The 20,821-nt window shown below is 41.0% G+C and overlaps 1 protein-coding gene across 1 annotated transcript in view; it reads right to left on the reverse strand.

Moving 5' to 3' along the window:
• dnajc17 (DnaJ (Hsp40) homolog, subfamily C, member 17) overlaps positions 1 to 20,517 on the reverse strand; it is a 164,537-nt gene extending 144,020 nt beyond the window's left edge. Inside the window, exon 1 of the mRNA XM_043698256.2 lies at positions 20,322 to 20,517. Within this exon, the coding sequence (XP_043554191.1) occupies positions 20,322 to 20,396 (75 nt within the window). The 5' untranslated portion in view covers positions 20,397 to 20,517. The remainder of the gene's footprint in view (positions 1 to 20,321) is intronic.
• Positions 20,518 to 20,821: the final 304 nt, after the last annotated feature.

The following is a 20,821-nucleotide window of genomic DNA, read 5'->3' on the forward strand; positions in this document are numbered from 1 at the left end:
GGAGGGATTTGATAGGGTCAAACATATATGAGCACAAAGCTGCTTTTAACACAACCTGGTGTTGTGTGATTTTTAAATTTGTACACCCCAGTCCAACACTGGCATCTCCAAACTGATTGAATCTGGCTCTGACACTCTCTGACAGTTCACTCCAGTTCCTAACCACTGAGTGTGTGAAAGAAGTTTCTCATGTCACTTTTGTAGCCATGCCTTTTAATACACTGTCTGGGAGAGAGAGTTTTGGGGAGTGATGAATTTGTGTTTACATTGGGAAACTTCACTAATGAGTATTAAGTTTTCAGATAGCATTTTCAATATTTAGTCATTTTGGAGGGGCTTAGGAAAAACACCCATAGCTTAAAAAAAGTTTTTTTTTTAACTTCCAAACAAAACCAGAAAGTGCTGGACAAACTCAGCAGATCTGGCAGCATTCATTGAAAGAAAAACAGACCTACTGTTGAGTTCAGTGACACTTTGCCAACATTTTAGTTTCAGTTTGGACAGTTCTGCAGGGTATTTAGTTAAAACTGGATATGTAGAAGAATTGTTTTAATTATATTACGAATCTGGAAAGAGGCTATCATGTTCTCCTGACTGTGAACTGAAGCCATAGCTAAGTCAAATCATACGTGGGATAGAGAAGAGCTGATGTTCGAGTGCTGTAATGGGACGTTGTTGAGATCAATGGGATTGTATTTTGTGAAAGAACATCCCCTTTAATTCTTAAAATTTTTCATTATTAACTGAAATGGGAAAAGGATTGATTTCAAAATTAAGGATTGTTGAAGGAATTACTGTACTTTTCAAGCAAGTAACTTTACACTCATTGCAAGTGCTATTTATGAAGCTGTCTGTTCAAGCATTGAGAAGAGGTCTAGTTACAAGTGAGCTGGAGCTTGGAAGCTGTGACAGATGAAGATCTGACTGGCAAAACACAACTGATTGACCTGTGAAATGGAGAGCAGCTATCAATGACAGAGACATCCTGCCTGCCAATAACTAACTATGTGACGGGCTCCAAAGTAGCTGAACAGCTTGGGATGTGTGAATTTTTGGATCAGAAGTTACTGGACATTGGAAGGAGCTGCTTTTGCTTTGCAGTAGAAAGCATCCAAAACCTGAAGATAGCCAGTTTATTTTCCCTCTTCATTTGCTATAAGCTGTGACTTTTATTTAAGACGTCAGAGACCTTTATGTGTGTGAACCAGTCATCTTGAATCTCATGCAAGTGAAAGAATCTGGAGAAGAAAGATTGAGTTCTGATCAGCAAACTTTGCAGACAGGGATCATCTTCCATGTCTTTCCTTTCTCTCACAAAACCCTTTTCTTATGTCTTCATGTGTGTGTACAGAGGGGAAATATTATTGTGGGTTAGAGTTTTACCTGGTACAGCTATGTGTCAACAGTTCATAATTGGTTATCTATAGTTAAAATATATTTATTTGTAATAAAGAATCATTCTTGTCAAGTATAGAGATCTGATCCGTGCTGTCAACCTGAATCTAAGAGGTAAATTGGGGAAATCTTCACTCATCTTAAAATCTTTAACGTTTATGACGACTCCGGGAATAAGGAAGTCTTCATTTCCAACATGCTACCCCAGTGATAGTAACACATTAAAATGTGTTACTAAGTGTTTAAACTTGTGTTTTATTTTTTTAAACTACATTACCTTCAACTCTTTGTGCAATAAACTTGCATTTTATTGCTAAATCTGAATCTGTAGCACAGTGTGAATTTGCATTTTCGCGAAAGACCATCTTGTGACAACCAACAAAAAACAAATGTCAAGCCAGACTTCAATCTGGGATGTCTTGTCCAGTAATAAATCATAACACTTTGGTTTCTTTCTGCCACTTGTTTTAAGTCTTAGCCCTCTTGTTCTCAGTTCTTTCACATGTGCAAACAATTTCTCTATCTGCTCCATCCAGACCATTCATGATCTTGAATACCTCTGTCAAAACGTTCCACAGGGATTGGCATGGCTTGTATTTCAAACAGTATATTTGTCAAGCAGTATAGACATATTATCTTATCACGGGACAGTATCAGGAAAAAGCTTGTCATTAGGAAATTGGATGCCATGCAGCAAAATGCTGCTGCAGAGTTAACTGCTCTTACCATTCTCTCACAATTGTGCCAGCTATGATCTCCAAGCTAAACTCAGCTTGAATGGAGGTTCTTTTTAAAATCAACATGACTTGGCATCAGCAGAAACCAACAGCAACTTTTCAAATTTCATCCCATTGAACTGCATATAGACCACAGTAATATTTCCACTCCCAAGGTAGCCTGTGTAAGGTGCAGAGTGACCATTGGAGTTACTCTCGATACTGACTTAGTTTGATCATTTATTTTTCAAATGGACTAATTATCCACATCACCAAAACGGCACCATGTACAGATGTAGCCAAAATTTCATCAGCTGCTGGGGACAGACGAGGGAGTTCTCCTTTCCCACCTCTGCTTTCAATCCCAGCCTTCTCCAGCCACTCTACCACTTGGGTCCAAGCCCTTCCTGATGATAGGAGAGGCTATGCCTAAAGGCTGGGAATGCAGTGCTTCCCCTTGCTCAGGAGTGACCCACGTCGGTTTCTACATGCTAAAACAGTTGCTAGCACATGCATTGTTGGTGTTGGCTGGCAGTGCCACTTTGTTGCTGTGCACATACTCCATCTGGTGTTGGTGTTTACAATAAATGCACCCTTTCCTTAAATAAAAACTGCTCGCTGAATTTTGCAATTTAAAATAAATTGAATATAAAAGTTCACCAAACACGATAATGGAAAATAAAACTTTTCACAAGGCTCAGTGTTGAAATAGTTTAAAACTGGTACAGTTACAATGTTTAAAAGACACCTAAAATACTCATAAGAAATGTTTGAAAGGATATAGGCCAAGCGCAGGCAAGTGGGACTAGTCTAGTTTGGTATTATGATTGACATGGACTGGTTGGACCAAAGGGTCTGTTTCCATGCTGTATGACACTAATTCCTAACAATAGTCCACAGTCAGGGCAATTGCATTAATGTAGACCCACTGATAATCTTTGCTTGTGAACAAACCAGGCACTCTATCATTCATACCAACCTAAGACATTCTGTGTTCAATCAGCACATGAGATGTGAAGGTATAGAAATAGTATCAACATCCAGTATGGATTAAATGCAGAAATACATTCCACTCAATACTAGAGACTTACCGACCAAATGCCATTTGAGCAATAGTAATCATAAATTAGGATGCATTTCACACGAAAAGGTCACCACAAATTAGATCTACTTGCAGCATCAGAATTCACTTCACAGCAAAACCACAGCATCTAGCAACAACTGATTCGACTTTAATTAATTTTAATTAAAATTAATTTGGATGGCACAGTGGCTCAGTGGTTGACAGTGCTGCCTCACAGCACTAGGGTCTCGGGTTCGATTCCAACCTGGGGTAACTGTCTGTGTGGAGTTTGCACATTCGCCTTGTGTCTGCATGGCTTTACTCTGGGTACTCCAATTTCGTCCCACAGTCCAAAGACGTGCAGGTTAGGTGGTTTGGCCATTCTAAATTGCCCCGTAATATCCAGGGATGTGTAGGACATGGATTGAGTAAATGCAGAGTTACAGGGATCAGGTGGGGGCAGGGACTGAGTGGGATGCTTTTCTGAGGGCTGTTGTAGACTTGATAGGCAAAATGGCCTCTTTCTGCACTGTAGGGATTGTATGATTTCTAATGCACGTGTTGGTGGCAAAAGATCAGACTGCAAAGTCACCCCACAATACTAAATATCTCGAAACACAGATTGTTAGTCTGTACGCTTGTCACCAATTCAATCCACAAAGAGCTCATACTGTTCTCAGATTAATAATTCAGGTCGAGGAGATTTAAGATATGACTGCTATTCTTATAGTAACGTGGACATTGCTGACTAGGCCAATATTTGCTGACCTATATGGAGTGTGTGTTCCTGATGAAGGGCTTATGCCCGAAACATCAATGTTCCTGCTCCTCGGTTGCTGCCTGACCTGCTGTGCTTTTCCAGCACCACACTCTTGACTCTAATCTCCAGCATCTGCAGTCCTCACTTTCACCTATTTGCTGACCTATCCCTAACTACACCTTCAAAGGTAGTAGTGAATTGCTGCAGTCCTTGGGTTGCAGGGACATCCACAGGGCAGCTCAGAAAGGAGTTTCAACAAATTGATGCTGCAACTGTCAAGGAATGATAACAACATAGGATGTTGAGAGATTTGGAGAAGAACTCAAGAGCTGGTGGTTTTCCCGTATGTCTAACGCCCTTTTCCTTCTAAGTGGCAGGGGTTACTGGGGAAAGGTCCTGTGAGAGGAAGCTTGAGATGCTGCAATGCACCCGATAGATGGTACACACTGTTGCCAATCTGTGTTTTTGGTGTGGGGAGTCAATATTTCCATTGATGGATCAAGTGTTGATCAAACAAGCTGTTTTGTCTTGTTGAGAGTCAATAGATGACATAGCTACTCAAACCTCCCAGCCTCTGAGCTGCTCTTGTGGCGCAAGTGTTTATAAGGGTGGTCCAGATTTCTGGTCGATTGTAACCTCCAAGATGTCAATAGTGTGGGTGTCAGCAGTGGAAATGCCATTGAACATTAAGGTATGATAGAATAATAGAATTAAGAATAATAGAACAGAATCACAGAATCCCTATAGTACAGTACAAAAAAATCATAATGGGATTCAGCCTATCATATCTGCACCAACCCTCCAAAACAGCATCCACCCAGACCTGTGGACCCCATCCCGTCCCCACATATAGTTTTTACTTTGGCTAAGCCCCTAACCTGCACTTGCCTGGACATTACAGACAATTTTTTTTTAGTGTTGCTAGTCCACCTAACCTGTACTTCTTGGATTGTGGGAGGAAACTGGAGCATCCGGAGGAAACCCACGCAGACATGGGGAGAACGTGCAAACTCCACACAGTCACCCAAGGCTGGAATCGAACCTGGTCCCTGGTGCTGAGACATCAATGCTAATTACTGAGCCACCAATGTCTCGATGCATACACTCTCGTTTGTCGGAGTTGGTCATTTGCGCAACACACATGCCACTTGCAGGCCCAAGCATGAATATTGTCCAGATCTTGTATTCCAGACTGCTTCAGCATCTGAGGATATATGAGAGAGTAATTAATTAATTCTTCTTGCAAACAAGTCCACTGCAATGGGACAATCTAAAAGTTACAGCTCAGTAATACAGAGTTGATGTCCTCAGGCAAAAGGCAGTGCAAATCCGAAATGGATCTGAGACGGCTATGGAAGCTAGACATCAACAGAATGTTAACATGATTTTAGAGTAATGGGACCAAAATAGGTATATGGCATTGAGATACAGATAGACCATGACTTAATTGCATGACACCAGGTTATAATTCAACAGGTTTATTTGAAAGTACAACTTTTCAGACCACTGCTCCTTCATCAGGTAGCTAGTGGAGTAGGATCATAGAACACAGAATTTATAGCAAAAGATCACAGCGTTATACATGGATGCATTATATTGAACATATAACATCGACATGTATAATGGTAGTATCAATGGGGAACACCACCCACCATGTACGCGGCAGATACTCATGTGACTCAGCCAACGTTGTCTATCTGATAATGCTTGAGGCATGGTATAAATGGTGAAACCAAGCAGAGGCTACGACAATGGATAAATGGACACCGCACAGTGGGGAGATGTATTCTCTGAATGGGAGGGAACATCAGTGACCAGGGGCATTCAGCCTCGGATCCTTGCGTGACGGTCCTCCAAGACAGACTTCGGGATATGCAACAACGCAGAGTGGCCAAGCAGAGGTTGATAACCAAGTTTGGTATCCATAAGGAGGGCCTCAACAGGGACCTTGGATTTGTGTCACACTACAGGTGACCCCACTACACAAACACGCTCTCTCACACATTCTCAAAACACTCTCACAGACCCTCTCTCATACACACACATCCCCACGTTCTATCAAGCACACACATACATTCACACTCTCTCTGTCCCTCTATTGCATACATACGCACACAAGTTGATGGAGTGAATTTGTATTTACAGAATTGCATTCGCAGATACATTCAATTTTGTTCAAAAAAAAGCACACAATCATAGGCAGTCAATATTTTTCATAATCCATGTAAAATTTTATAAATTCCAACTTTGGAAACAGAACCAGTCTGACTCAAGATTGGGATACAGCCAGACTCTAACCTCACACCTTTAAGGCATTGTCCGAGCGGAGATCTCACCTTTTTTATAAAACCTTAGGTTATCTCGGGAATGTGACTTGGGAATGTGACTGGGATTTACATATTAATAAAATCAAAACCTGCAACACATTCCAAAATATGAAAGACGCAACAGCAATCTAAGTTTTTTTCAATATATCGCATCAGTGTATGACACTATGATCTTTTTCTATAAATTCTGTGTCCTATCATCCTACTCCACTAGCTACCTGATGAAGGGGCAACACTCTGAAATATTGTGCTTCCAAATAAGCCTGTTGAACTATAACCTGGTGTCATGTAATTTTTAGTTTTGTCCACCCCCAGTCCAACACCGGGACCTCACATCATGATCTAATTGAAATGCAGAAGAGACTCGAGGCATGAAATAACATACTACTGTTGCTGTGAACATCCTGCTCAACTGTTTCAAGTAATGTGTATAATGGCCGCCATAAACTAAAGTGAAAGCCAGTTACAGAGGTAGAGATCACATGACAAATGCAAACCAACTTAGATGTACAATTGCTTTTCTCCAAGTATATAACAAATGTGCATGCATGTTATCTGCTGTTAGACATATTCCAAGATATACCGTTAAAGAAAAACCTCCATGATCAAAACTCTTAAGTCAAATGTGTTCCACTTTGTCTCTGCACATGTATTTAGTCCATTATCTCTAAAGCATGTATGTGTTTTATTGATATGCTTGCAAGTTGCTGTTGTCAGTTTGTCTGGTGTCTGCTTATTCCTGAATTGATATTCTTTCTCTAGGAAGTGTCATTTCTGCTTGATCAAAGCAAGACAATTTCCTTTCAGATTCAATGTCTCTGCTGGGTTCATGATTTCCAGAGTATGTTGGGTTGTTGCTGTTTTTTTTAAATTTCAAGTCGTGGAATCACACAGTACTCCTCAGTCCAATTTGTCCTTGCCAACTATGTTTCCTCAGCTGAACTAATCCCACTTGCCTGCGTTTGGCACATATCCCTCTAAACCTTTCCTATTCATGAACCTGTCCAAATGTCTTTTAAAATATTGATATTGTAACCACCTCTACCACTTCCTTTGGCATCTCATTTTATACATGCACCACCCTCTGCAAGAAGCAGTTGACACATAGGTCCTTTTTAAATCTTGCCCCTCTCATCATAACCCATGCCCTCTCGTTTTGGACTCTCCTTCCCTTCGAAGAACTTGACTATTCACCTTATCCATGCCCCCCATGATTTTATACATCTCTACGAGGTCACCCCACAGCCTCCGACGCTCCAGGAAAAAAAAGTCCTAGCCTCTGCAGGCTCTCCTTATAACAAAAAGTGTCCAGTCCCAGAAACATCCTTGCAAATGTTTTCTGCACACTTTCCCGTTTAACAACATTTTTCCTATATCATGGCAACTATAACTGTATGCAATATTCTAAAAGAAGTTGCTTTTTGTCTATGTCCCAAAACCAGTTGACATCCTTAGCAGTGAACTTGTGCAGATATTCACACTCTGATGACAAATTGGGCAAGAACTTTCCAGACACTTGACAAATCCAACAGATCGTTGTTCTGCTTTCATATTATTGATCAATTCATCTCTGCTTCACCTGGTCAGGATCCAGGTAAAGTCTTTGTTCTGTCAGAACATGACTGTTGTACACAGCTTCAACAGCTTCATCTGCATTATTTCCTTCTTGTTCCATTATTTTATCACATTTTTTCTTTTACTGCCTCTCCTGCTTTCACTTACTATCATCAGCTGCCAGCTCCTCAAAGGACAATTTCTTGGCCTTCTCATCTTTATTTCAATTTTCCAACATCTTCTGAGTCAGTGAGGCCCATTGCTCCCCTATGCTGACACTGTGCCAATGTGCTCTAAATTTCGTCGTCAAGAGAAACTCAACATCAGCCCTCCTCAATCTCTTCTGAAGTTCTATTTTGATTGAGATTGCCTCTCATTCTTCTAAACTCTAGAGAATAGTAGTTCAACTCACTCACTAGGTCAATTCCTGGAATGGCGGGATTACCTTATGCTGAAAGACTGGAGCGACTGGGCTTGTATACCCTTGAGTTTTGAAGACCGAGAGGGGATCTGATGGAGACATATAAGATTGTTAAAGGATTGGACATTCTGGAGGCAGGAAACATGTTTCCGCTGATGGGTGAGTGCCGAACCAGAGGACACAGCTTAAAAATACGGGGTAGACCATTTAGGACAGAGATGAGGAGAAACTTCTTCACGCAGAGAGTGGTGGCTGTGTGGAATGCTCTGCCCCAGAGAGCAGTGGAGGCCCAGTCCCTGGATTAATTTAAGAAAGTTGGATAGAGCTCTGAAGGATAGTGGAATCAAGGGTTATGGAGATAAGGCAGGAACAGGATACTGATTAAGGATGATCAGCCATGATCATACTGAATGGTGGTGCAGGCTCAAAGGGCAGAATGGCCTATTCCTGCACCTATTGTCTATTGCCTTATGATAATTCCCTCACCCAGGGACTAACTTAGTGAATTCTCACTAGATCACCTCATTGCTAGCACATACTCTCTTAAATATGGAGACCAAAACTGCACATTGTATTGCAAGTGTGGTCGCACAAAAGCTCGTATAAATTATTCTTTATTCTTGTACTCAGATCTCATTAAACCCGAAGGTTAAAATGCCAGGTTTTAATATTGCTAATAAAGGCGAGTGTAAGAACTAATTTATTTTATTTGAAATACAAGCTGGAAGATGGATTCTTGGATAGTGTTGCAGAAAATCAACTCGTTATTTTTCAACTCTAAGCAGAACTAGAACTTTGTGGTTACATTAAAACATGCAATTTCTCAAGAAATTGGATTTCATACTTGTGCAAGACAAATCGGCATCAGGTGCCTTTGGATCGAAATAAACAAAAACTGCCCAGCAGCAGCTTTTAGGCTGCTTTCAAGTAGCCGATTGTCACAGAAATGAGAAGAGAGCTTCAGGTAATCAGAGCTTCAAAAACCTGAAAGGACACCAAACCATTCCACTCAGAGTGGAAAATAATTAACAACAAGTGAGGTACCGGAAGACTGGAGGTTAGCTAACGTGTTGCCACTATTTAAGAAAGGTGGTAAGGACATAGACCAGTTAGCCTAACATCGGTTGTGGGCAAGTTGTTGGAGGGAATCCTGAGGATTTACATGTATTTGGAAAGGCAAGGACTGATTAGGGATAATCAACATGTCTTTATGCGTGGGAAGTCATGTCTCACAAACTTGATTGAGTATTTTGAAGAAGTAACAAAGAGGATTGATAAGGGCAGAGTAGTAGATGTGATCTATATGGACTTCAGTAAGGTACTTGACAAGGTTCCCCATGGGAGACTGGTGAGCGAGGTTAGATCTCATGGAATACCGGGAGAACTCGCCATTTGGAGGGTGGTGGTGGAGGGTTGTTTTCAGACTGGAGGCCTGTGACCAGTGGAGTGCCACAAAGATCAGTGCTGGGTCCACTACTTTTCATCATTTGTATAAATGATTTTGATGCGAGCATAAGAAGTATAGTTAGTAAGTTTGCTGATTACATCAAAATTGGAGGTGTAGCGGACAGTGAAGGTCACCTCAGATTACAATGGGATCTTGATCAGATGAACTAATGGGCTGAGAAGTACAGGTTGAATTTAATTTAGATAAATGCGAGGTGCTGCATTTTGGGGAAGCAAATCTTAGTAGGACTTATACACTTAATGGTAAAGGTCCTAGGGAGTGTTGCTGTACAAAGAGACCTTGGAGTGCAGGTTCATAGTTCCTTGAAAGTGGAATCGCAGGTGGATAGGATAGTGAAGGCGGCGTTTGGTATGCTTTCCTTTATTGGTCAGAGTATTGAGTACAGGAGTTGGGAGATCATGTTGCGGCTGTACAGGATATTGGTTAAGCCACTGTTGGAATATTGCGTGCAATTCTGGTCTCCTTCCTATCGGAAAGATGTTGTGAAACTTGAAAGGGCTCAGAAAAGATTTATAAGGATGTTGCCAGGGTTGGAGGATTTGAGCTATAGGGAGAGGCTGAACAAGCTGGGGCTGTTTTCCCTGGAGCGTCAGAGGCTGAGGGGTGACCTCAGAGATTTATAAAATCATGAGGGGCATGGATAGGATAAATAGACAAGGTATTTTCCCTGGGGTGGGGGCATAGATTTGGGTGAGAGGGGAAAGACATAAAAGAGACCTAAGAGGCAACTTTTTCACGCAGAGGGTGGTACGTGTATGGAATGAGCTTCCAGAGGAAGTGATGGAGGCTAGTACAATTGCAACATTTAAAAGGCATCTGGATGGGTATATGAATAGGAACGGTTTGGAGGGATATGGGCCGGGTGCTGGCACGTGGGACTAGATTGGATTGGGATATCTGGTCAGCATGGACTGTTTGGACCGAAGGGTCTGTTTCTGAGCTGTTCATCTCTATGACTCTATGAACCAAAGAGTCTGCAAAGAGAAAATCTTCCAACTCAAGCCAAAACCTTAGACTAACCAACCAGCTACTGAATTGAGGACTGTTACAGTTATACAACACAATACAGCACAAAAACAAGCCCTTTGGCGCACCAAGCTTGCGCCAATTCCCATTCCGTATTCAAACCCTCTATTTATTGCATGTGCATGAAATCTATCCCTTAGTTTGCCTCATGTTTATGTATCTATCAAGCTACACCTTAAAATGTTACTAATGTGCCTCTTTCCACCACGAGATCTAGATTTAGGGTGTAAGAAAAGCCCCGTAAGTTTAAACACTTGCCGGTTAGGATCGGAGATCTTAAAATAAAACGTAGGTGAGACAATTTGTTTAATTTCGTTTACTTGTGCTTTTTTGAAATTAAAAGTGAGAGAAATAGCTCTTTAAATTGCTAAAGAGGTTCTGGGGTTTGAAGAAAGTTTAGAAAGAAAAAACCATACTCGTAGCATTAGCAAAGAGGTGGGAGAGAGTGAGGGTGAGGGCGAGAGCGAGGGGTGAGAGTGAGTTCTTGTTGAGCAAAGAGAGCGGGAAGATAGAGATAGAGATAGAGATAGAGAGAATGAATTTGAACTTGAGAAGTTGTGACTTAGTCAGCAAAGTCAAGTTAACAAAATGGAGATTAAAAGAGAAGGTAGTGATAGATGGGTGCAGACTTTAAAAATAGATAAAACCTATGAGACTTTAAGAGAGATTATTCTGTTGGAGGAGTTTAAAAACTCACTTCCAGAGATAAGAATTCACATGGAGGAACAGAAAGTTCTGCAAGTAAGAAGAGCAGAAGAATATACATTGGTGCATATGACAAGCTTCCAGCAAGAATTTCATCCTGTGAGAGATACAAATTGGGAGAAGGGGAGATCCTACACTACGAAACAAAGAATAGAGAACACTAAGTGTTTACCACAGCTTAGAAAAGAAGCCTAAGAGGGTGGAAAAGTAGTAAAAGGCCTCAGGTGTTTCCACTATGGTACAGTGGAACAGGTGAAGTCACAGTGCTGGTCGTTAAAGAAAGGCACTGTGGGAATAGAGGAGAAAGTGAGGTCTACAGATACTGGAGATCAGAGCTGAAAATGTGTTCCTGAGAAGGGCTTATGCCCGAAACGTCGATTCTCCTGTTCCCTGGATGCTGCCTGACCTGCTGCACTGTGGGAATAGATGTGGTAAAAGAAACGAAGCCAGTGGTATTAGTGAAAGTAGTAAAGGAAACCACAGGAAGAGCCAAGGAGCTGCAGGAGAGTGCACAGCCTAGGCAGGGGCTGGGTATGGAGTTAGTGCCTGATCTCTATAAAGAATTTGCCTCAGTGGGTAAAGTTTACTCAGAAAGAACAGTGGGAGAAGGACAAGAAGTTGAAATTTGGGGTTACAGGATCAAACTAGTCTCCAATAGTAAGAGATCAACAAATTTGCACTCCTTCTGACCTGTTACTAAAGGGAGTAATTTGTGGGATAGAAGGACAGAAATTTAGCATTCTCCTATGTAGGATCAGGTTGGAGTGCCAACCCAAGACTGGGGAAGTAACAGTGGGAGTGATTGACAGAGTTTCAGTTCCAAGAATCTAGATTGTTCTTGGCAACAATTTAGCAGAGTCCAAGGTTGGAGTGACACCCCTTGTTGTGGAAAAGCCCAAGGAAGACCAAGAAACTGAGGAGTTAAAAGAGAAATATCCAGGAAATATCCCTGACTGTGTAGTAACAAGATCCCACTATCATAAGTCCCAGCACGAAGCAAAAACTAAAGAGAAAGATGAAGGAGTTGAGAATCAGTTAGCGGACACCCTGTTTGGTGTAATGGTGCAGGAAAAACCTGAACAGGCAGAGGGTCAGACAGAAGAAGTTTTAATCCTGAAAGGCTAATGGACTTGCAACAGAAAGACGAGACAATAAGAGATATACATGTTGATGCATACTCTAAAAAGGAGGCAGAAGATATCCCTGAGGGTTATGATCTGAAAGAACTGGAGAAACAGGTATTAATTACTACCCTGCAGAGTGAGGAATCAAATCCAGATGTTGTAGAGTTTGATGTGCCTCAAAATACATTAAACAATGAGGAAATCCTCGAAGGGTGGGACAGGTTAGTAAACTATCTGTCTCAGGAGCAAAGAACACAGTTAAAAGGCTTGTTACAGCAGTATGAGGACATATTTAGGAATAAGAAGGGGAAGACTAATGTATTGTGGATGAGGTAGACGTAGGGAATGCTATTCCAATAAAACACCCCTATCGGCTTAATACTTTCAAAGCCAGACAGGTCCAGAAGGAAGTAGAGGCCATGCTCAAAGAAGATATCATCAAACCGCAGAGAGAGTGGAGTTCGCCCATCATCTTAGTTCCCAAACCTGACGGGACTCAACAATTTTTTTGTGGACTATCGGAAGGTCAATGCTGTAACGAAATTGGACTCATACTCAATACAGAGATTAGAGGACTGTATCAAGAAAGTTGGACTTACGGTGTGGTTTTTTGCAGGTACCTTTATCAGAGAAGGTGAAAGGAATTTGTGTTTGTTATCCCAAATGGGCTCTATCAATTCAAAGTGATGCCCTTTTGGAATGAAGAACGCACCCACCCCATTCCAAAGACTCACGAACAGAGTTGTTGCTGGGTTAACAAACTGTGCAGTCTATTTGGACAATGTAGTGATCTTTCGTGAGTCCTGGAAAGATCACATGGTACAGTTGGCAGAGCTCTTTGACCAATTAAAATAAGCAAAATTGGTAATAAACTTAAACAAAACTGAATTCATGAAAGCAGAGGTGATGTCCCTGGGACATAACATCGGTCATGGAAGGTTGACCCCCATGGAATGCAAAGACGAAGGCCATCGAGGAATTTCCACGACCAACCTCAAAGAAAGAGGTACTTCGATTTTTGGGACCAAGCAGATAATATCGGAAGTTTATTTCAAACTTCAGCAGCGTAGTGGCACCATTAACAGATTTGCTGAAAAAGAACACAACACTTCGGTGGACAGAACTGTGCCAGGAGGCATTTGATAATTTAAAAGCAATATTAACCACCACACCAAGCTTTTTGAAACCCTTCATAGTTGCCATCAATGCTAGTGACATAGGAGTTGGAGCTGGACTGCTACAGGATGATGATGATGATGATGATGGAATCAAACTGCCAGCTGGTTACTTTTCAAAGAACCTCAATACCCACCAGAGAAAATATTCTATGATCAAAAAATAATTGTTGAGTCTGGGACTAGCCTTACAACATTTTAATGTTTGTCACGAACGATGTGGCGGATACGGTTGTGTACACGGATCACAATATTTTTACATTCTTGGAACGTTTTAAAGACAAGAATATGAGACTATTTCATTGGAGTCTTATATTAGAGACTTTTAATTTACAAATCACACATGTTGTGGGTCATAAGAATATAATAGCAGATGCATTATCGCGGATTTAACAGATAAAGTATCGATGAAATAAGTATTTATTATAATATATAAATATATATAATATGTGAGAAGAAGTTAGTATGAATTTAGATTAAAGTCATATGTATGTCATGGTAATGGGGTAAAACAATAGAAAACATGAAGCCACCTTTTCATTACGATGGATTCTTTTTTTCTTAAGGGAGGAGGAGTTATGAAGTTGTAGGTGTGTACTGTACCTTTAAGAGTGATTGAAAGCTGGCAAGGACTTAACAAGCAAACCGTGTGCTGAAAAATTTAAAAATGTAACATTTGGTCATGAAGCAAATACTTGGTTGCTATGTTACACAACAAATTCAAGTTCGGCCAATCAGTTTAAATTATGCCCCAAGATACCAAATCCAATCAAATTTCAATTTTATTGTTTTGGATGACATCAAACTAATGAGACAGTCCAATGTTTTGGGGTATATAAAAATCGGGCATTTTAAACAGTTAGCCAGAGCAGCAAAGAGCACCAACAGGCTGCACCACAGATTCAATCTTTGGAAGATACCTTTTCATATGAAATCTGTGAAACAGAAGACTGAAGGAAAGACCCAGGAAAGTACAGATGAAGATACCAAGGGAAAAGCGACAGCTGGCTAATTTTGAAATTTGAACTTTCTTGTTAAACTTAAATCAGGGGTTTTATAGCTCAGTATATTGCTATAGAGTGGGAGGTAGATAATTGATCAGACGAAGAAGGATTACAGTGTAGATAGCTGTTTAACTTTTTCTTTTAAAGTGGAGTTAAAGAATAAATTGTTATTTTTTTTCTTTAAATAGAGGGATTCGGTAGTTCTTCGTCACTCATACTTTAACAGATTATAAGGTGAGGTGAGCTTTTCTGTGTGCCCTATGTCATGACATAAGTTTGTACATTAGTAATTAATAATCCATTTTGCTACATGTTAAAAGGATTTTTTAAAATTCTCTCAAGTGCTCTCATGTACAACTGAGCGATTTTTCCACCACCAAAATCATCATGACTTTTTTTACATTTTTGTCCTTAATTACTAACCAAGACCAATAATCACCAGTGTAACCAATTAAATAGTTTCAAAGCTAAATCCAAAGGATGTTTGTCATAATAAACAAGTTGTTAATGACACCTCCTGTTAGTTTCTTTAATCTGAAATCTTTACACTGAAAAAGAACTAGTTTATTCCCTCCAATACAACTATCTAAACATTCATCTTCCAGTTAATATTTCAAATAAAATATATGTAATACATACACTAGCCTTGATTAGCAATATTAAGACAAATGGCATCTTAACATTAAATAATCATCACAGTGAGGCATTAACCATTCCAGAAATTAAACAGGTTAATTTAACATTTGTGATGACTTGGAATAGTGGGGCACAATTTTCAGTTTATAGTCGGTTCTGCTATAGTATGTGCTTCTTCAATGCCAAATGGCTATAATGCAATAGAAGGATTTAAGCCATTATTCACAGAATGTGAACTTCCCTTCACTGTACTGGCTATAATGCAATCCTGCATTATAGTTTAAATCGCGCTGCTTTTAAACCATTTTCTTTTAGAACGAGATCACATGGGAATGGAACTAACACATTATATCAGAACGAACTGTCCTCTTCCCATCAGGCTTGTCACAGTAGCATTTGGCTGAGTGGTATCAAGGAGTTTTGGCAAAATTGAATACTTACAAATACTTTGTCAGGGAAAATGCTCGAAGAAAGAATGCTTTGGTCTTTGGAGGCCCAGCAAACTTCATCGGCTTCACTAAAATACTTCCCTCTAACATGAGGTCAAAAGCAGAGATGTACATGAATGGCTGTGCAAAATTCAATTCAATTTCCAACTCCTCAGCTGTTCCATGCAAGATCTGGCCAATACCTTGCATGAGTGGAAAGTAATATTTGTACTACTTCAGTACTTCTGACCATCTCCAATGGGAGAGAATCGAACCATTCTCCTTGACATTAAATGGTATTACCATCGCTAAATCTCCCATTATTAACATCCTGCAAAATTACCATGGACCATAAATTGAATCATGCCAAATATATAACCACTGTGGCCATAACAGTGGTTGTGAATTCTGTGATATTCCCAGAGCCTGTCTACCATCGACAAGGCACAGAGTTAGGATTCATTTGCCTGAATGAGTACAGCTCCAGCAAGAACCTGATCACTACCCAAGACAAAGTATTTGATAGACACCCCATCCACTTCCCCCAGCACGATTGCAATGTGGCAACTGTAGATACATAGGAACTCATCAAGAGTCTCTCAACAGCAACTTCTAATCTCACAACCTCTACTACCTGCAAGGCCAATGGTAGCAACCCTCCAAGCCACAGATCATCCTTATTTGAACCATATCACTGTTCCTTCATTGTCACTAGATCAATATTCTGGAACTCCCTCCCAGCAGCATACCTACACCACATCAGCTGCAGCAGTTCAAGAAGGCTGTTCACCAAAACCTTCTCAAGGGCAAGTAGGGATAGGAAATAAATGGTGGCTCAAACAGTAACACACTCATCCTTCGAAAAAAAATAATAAACTTAAATCAGGAATAGTGTTACAGGTAGTGGTCAAATGTTTGGACAAATTAGAAGGTTTTCAGGAAGACTTAAAGGCTTTCAGGAGGGAACTCTACATGTTTATGTCTAATTGGCTGACAGAATGGCTATCAATAGTAGGAAATTGAAGCAAGAAACTTGCAACAGCCCAGAGATGGATAGACACAAAGATTGCAGAATGAAATAGGACTTAACAAGGTTATATAGAGACAGGAAGGCGGAGGCTACAGACATTTTGAAGACGACAATCTGAGGTGTTAGAGGGCTGAATGCCAATGCAAGCCAGTGAACACTGCTGATTGAGTGGGCAGAATTCGGTGCAAATTATGATCTGGGCAACAAATGTTGGATGAGCTCCGCTTTACAGCTTTATGAAAAAATGGGAGTCATTTGTAACTGGATATATCAAGTCCAGGGATTTTAAAAAACATATGAACGTGAGTTTCAGCAACACTTTGGGCTGAGCTAAGGCAGAGACAGACAATGTTATGGAGGTGGAAGGAGATGGTCTTGGTGGTTGATAAGATTATGGCGTCAGACACTTCACTCCAACTTAAGTTGAACACCTAATTTGCTATTCAACCGGAGATTTTAGCCAATGAGAGAGATGGAATCAGAAGCAAGTGATTTGAGTTTGTGCTGTGACCAAAGACAATGGCTGAGGTCATCACAATGATTAACTGCAGGAAATTTTAGCTCATCCACGACTAACATCAGCTGCATAGGGGTGGAGAGAGGTTGCACACAGGTAGAGCTGGGCATTGTTGGTGCACAGATGGAAAATGATGGCATGTTGTCTAGAAGCAGTAAGGTATTGGACCAGGAATATCCAAATGCGGACAGGGGTGGGATGAGATTGCCTGATGGTTTTTACTGTCTATGTCAAGAATGTAATGATGAAGATAGTTCCATATAGCAGGACTGTGGGGAAGAAGCTCTGAAATAAAAAATGGTGTGGCTGGCCACACTAAATGCTGCAGACAGAATAAGATGAGCATCGAAGACCAATATACCACAGAGTTAAAGCTGGTCATTTTTAACTTAGATTAGGGTTAATTCAGTGTTGTGGCAGGCACACCACCTCAAATGCAACGTCATATTTCAATTTCTGCAAAAAAAGGTCACATTTGAAACTACAACATCTTTAGAACCTGAGAGCAAAGGGCAACATGAGATGGTTTTGTGGTTCTCAAAGACAGAACAATGATGCTAGACTTGTTTGAAACAAGGGTGATGTTGGCTGATTCAAGAAAAGTTGGGTGTAGCATTTGACGAGAGAACACACTTTTAAAGAAGTCAACTAATTTGGGTGTAGTTTGGGTCTACAATTTAATGGAAAGAGTAGAAGAATACGGAGGTCAAGATTGGTTCTGAAACAGGAGGGAAGAGAAGTTAGAAATGGCAAAGAAAGAAGCAGGCAAGAAGGAAGTCTGAATTGATGAAAAAAGAGAAATATGGCAAATGCAGCTCAATGATGACTCAGCCTTCGAGGCAAAGCTCCTCACATTTATCACTGGAGATGAGTGGATGAGCCACAGAGAATGAGAAACAAACCTGTTCTGCCCATTGCTTCTGGTTTTATCCTTCATATTTTCTTTCACAAGATCATTGAAGTATTAAAGCACAGAAGAAGGTTATCACTGCTGGAACCAATCTCTACATAGCTTTCAAACCCTTTCAAAATGTCAGTACCCAGAGTTGGTGAAGGGTGAACCAGAGTTTCATAAAGATTGACCGTAGCTTCCTTATATTTGCATGTGATGCTTCTATTTTGAAGGGCCAAGATCCGGTATGCTTTACTAATCATTTTCTCAATCTACACTGCCACTTACAATGTTTTGTATGCATACAATCCCGTGTTTTGCCATTCCTACACTCCTCACTCTCACTAAAATGTTTCACTTCTCTGAGTTAAAATATATCTACCATGTTCTCACAATTCACTATAAGTTTTCCCATTGCTAATTTTGAAATTTAGTTATGAAACAACCATGTTCAAAGTCATGAACAGGTATGAAGATATGAGGAACAATACTGCATAACATCCTGTAGTTTAAAAGAAAAGCCTTCACCACTGCTCTTTTTTTTCCTGTCGCTTTGTGGACTTCTATGCTGTCACTGTCTCGTTTAATCTATGGCTTTAACTTCGATAGCAACTTATTATGTTGCACTTTATTGAACTGTCGAAAGTTTTTTTGAGTTACCTCAATCTGACAATGGGTCGATGCCTGAAACAACAGTGTAAGATAAGCGATTTGATCTTAACTGAACAGGAAACAAAGACATATTGCAGATAATTAACTGGATTGTGATCCCTGCATTTTATAGGGGTCAGTGAAACTACATAAATTGAGTAAAAGCTTTGAGATAGAAATGAAACCAGTCTGGAACTGAGTATTTGGAAATGGAAAATTTTACTTAAGAGAAGGCTGAGAAAATCTTAGCAGGACTTATACACTTAATGGTGGGGTTGCTGAACAAAGAGACCTTGGAGTGCAGGTTCATAGCTCCTTGAAAGTGGAGTCGCAGGTAGATAGGATAATGAAGGCGGCATTTGGTATGCTTTCCTGTATTGGTATTGAGTACAGGAGTTGGGAGGTCATGTTGCGGCTGTACAGGACATTGGTTAGGCCACTGTTGGGATATTGCGTGTAATTCTGGTCTCCTTCCTATCGGAAAGATGTCGTGAAACTTGAAAGGGTTCAGAAAAGATTTACAAGGATGTTGCCAGGTTTGGAGGATTTGAGCTATAGGGAAAAGCTGAACAGGATGGGGCGGTTTTCCCTGGAGCATCGGAGGTTGAGGGGTGACCTTATAGAGGTTTACAAAATTATGAGGGGCATTGATAGGGTAAACAGAAAAGTCTTTTCCCTGGGGTCAGGGAGTCCAGAACTAGAGGGCATAGGTTTAGGGTAAGAGGGGAAAGATATAAAAGAGACCTAAGGGACAACGTTTTCACACAGAGGGTGGTACATGTACGGAATGAGCTGCCAGAGGATGTGGTGGAGGCTGGTACAATTGCACCATTTAAGAGACATTTGGATGGGTATATGAATAGGAAGGGTTTGGAGGGATATGGGCCGGGTGCTGGCAGGTGGGACTAGATTGGGCTGGGATATCTGGTCGGCATGGACGGGTTGGTTCGAAGGGTCTGTTTCCATGCTGTACATCTCTATGACTCTTAGAGGTTTGATAGAGGTACTGAAACACGTGACATAGTAAATTGGGAAGAAAACTATTCCCACTTGTGGAAGATTTAAGGAGACTAGTAAAAGAAACAAAAAGAAACGTGAGCAAAAACATTTTTACACAGCGAATGGTTAAGTTCAAGAATGCAGTGCGTGATGAAAGCAGTTTCAGTTGATGCATGCAGGAGGGAATTGGGAGTGTGATTTGAAAGGGAAGGGGAGGTATAGAACCAGGTAAATTGCACATTGGGTGGGTAGGCGCGCACACACGAAGGACCGAACAACCTCTTTCTGACCTGTGACCAATCTGTGATCCCTGACGCTGCGACTAGACAGATAGGACCAGTTGTAAATACTGTCCCTGACGAAGACCCGGCTTCAGGCAGTAGTCACTGGCGGGTATTTCAAACCAAAAATTGCACAGATATTACCTTACCTCTTTACCAGTTGCATCCTCACTGACCCCCAGCAACGAGTAGAGGTCTAACTGCAGGATTTCTTTAGCTGCCATCCTTCCTCACATTAAAGGTAACCTAATCCGAGGCAGCAGATTTTGGCCTTCCCTTTCAAAACCGACTTCGAACAAAACTCGGGCCTCGTCATTCACCACTCGGTTCTCAACCCCGACTTCCAAAACACCAGGCCCTCGATCCTCGAAGCCCCTTGGGATTGTAGTTTCCGAGTCTCCAACTGTCCGCTCATACCAGTTGGCATTTCACCCAGAAAAGACTACAACTCCCTGCGTGCATCACGGCACACACTGGCGGACACTTGGGATTGTAGTCCAGTTTACCGTTGCAGTGGGCGCGATGCGAGATGGGACCTGTAGTCTACACTGCGCCGGTTTCACGAGCACTGTGTTATTCTCCTGGAAATAAAGGACTACAGCACCCAGCATGCATTGAGGAATGGTATTGTTTCCGGTTGGGAGTCCTG

The sequence above is a fragment of the Chiloscyllium plagiosum genome, unplaced genomic scaffold (assembly GCF_037043375.1).
Source record: "Chiloscyllium plagiosum isolate Xiang-an unplaced genomic scaffold, Cpla_swu_hap1 HiC_scaffold_8, whole genome shotgun sequence".
Lineage (NCBI taxonomy): Eukaryota > Metazoa > Chordata > Chondrichthyes > Orectolobiformes > Hemiscylliidae > Chiloscyllium > Chiloscyllium plagiosum.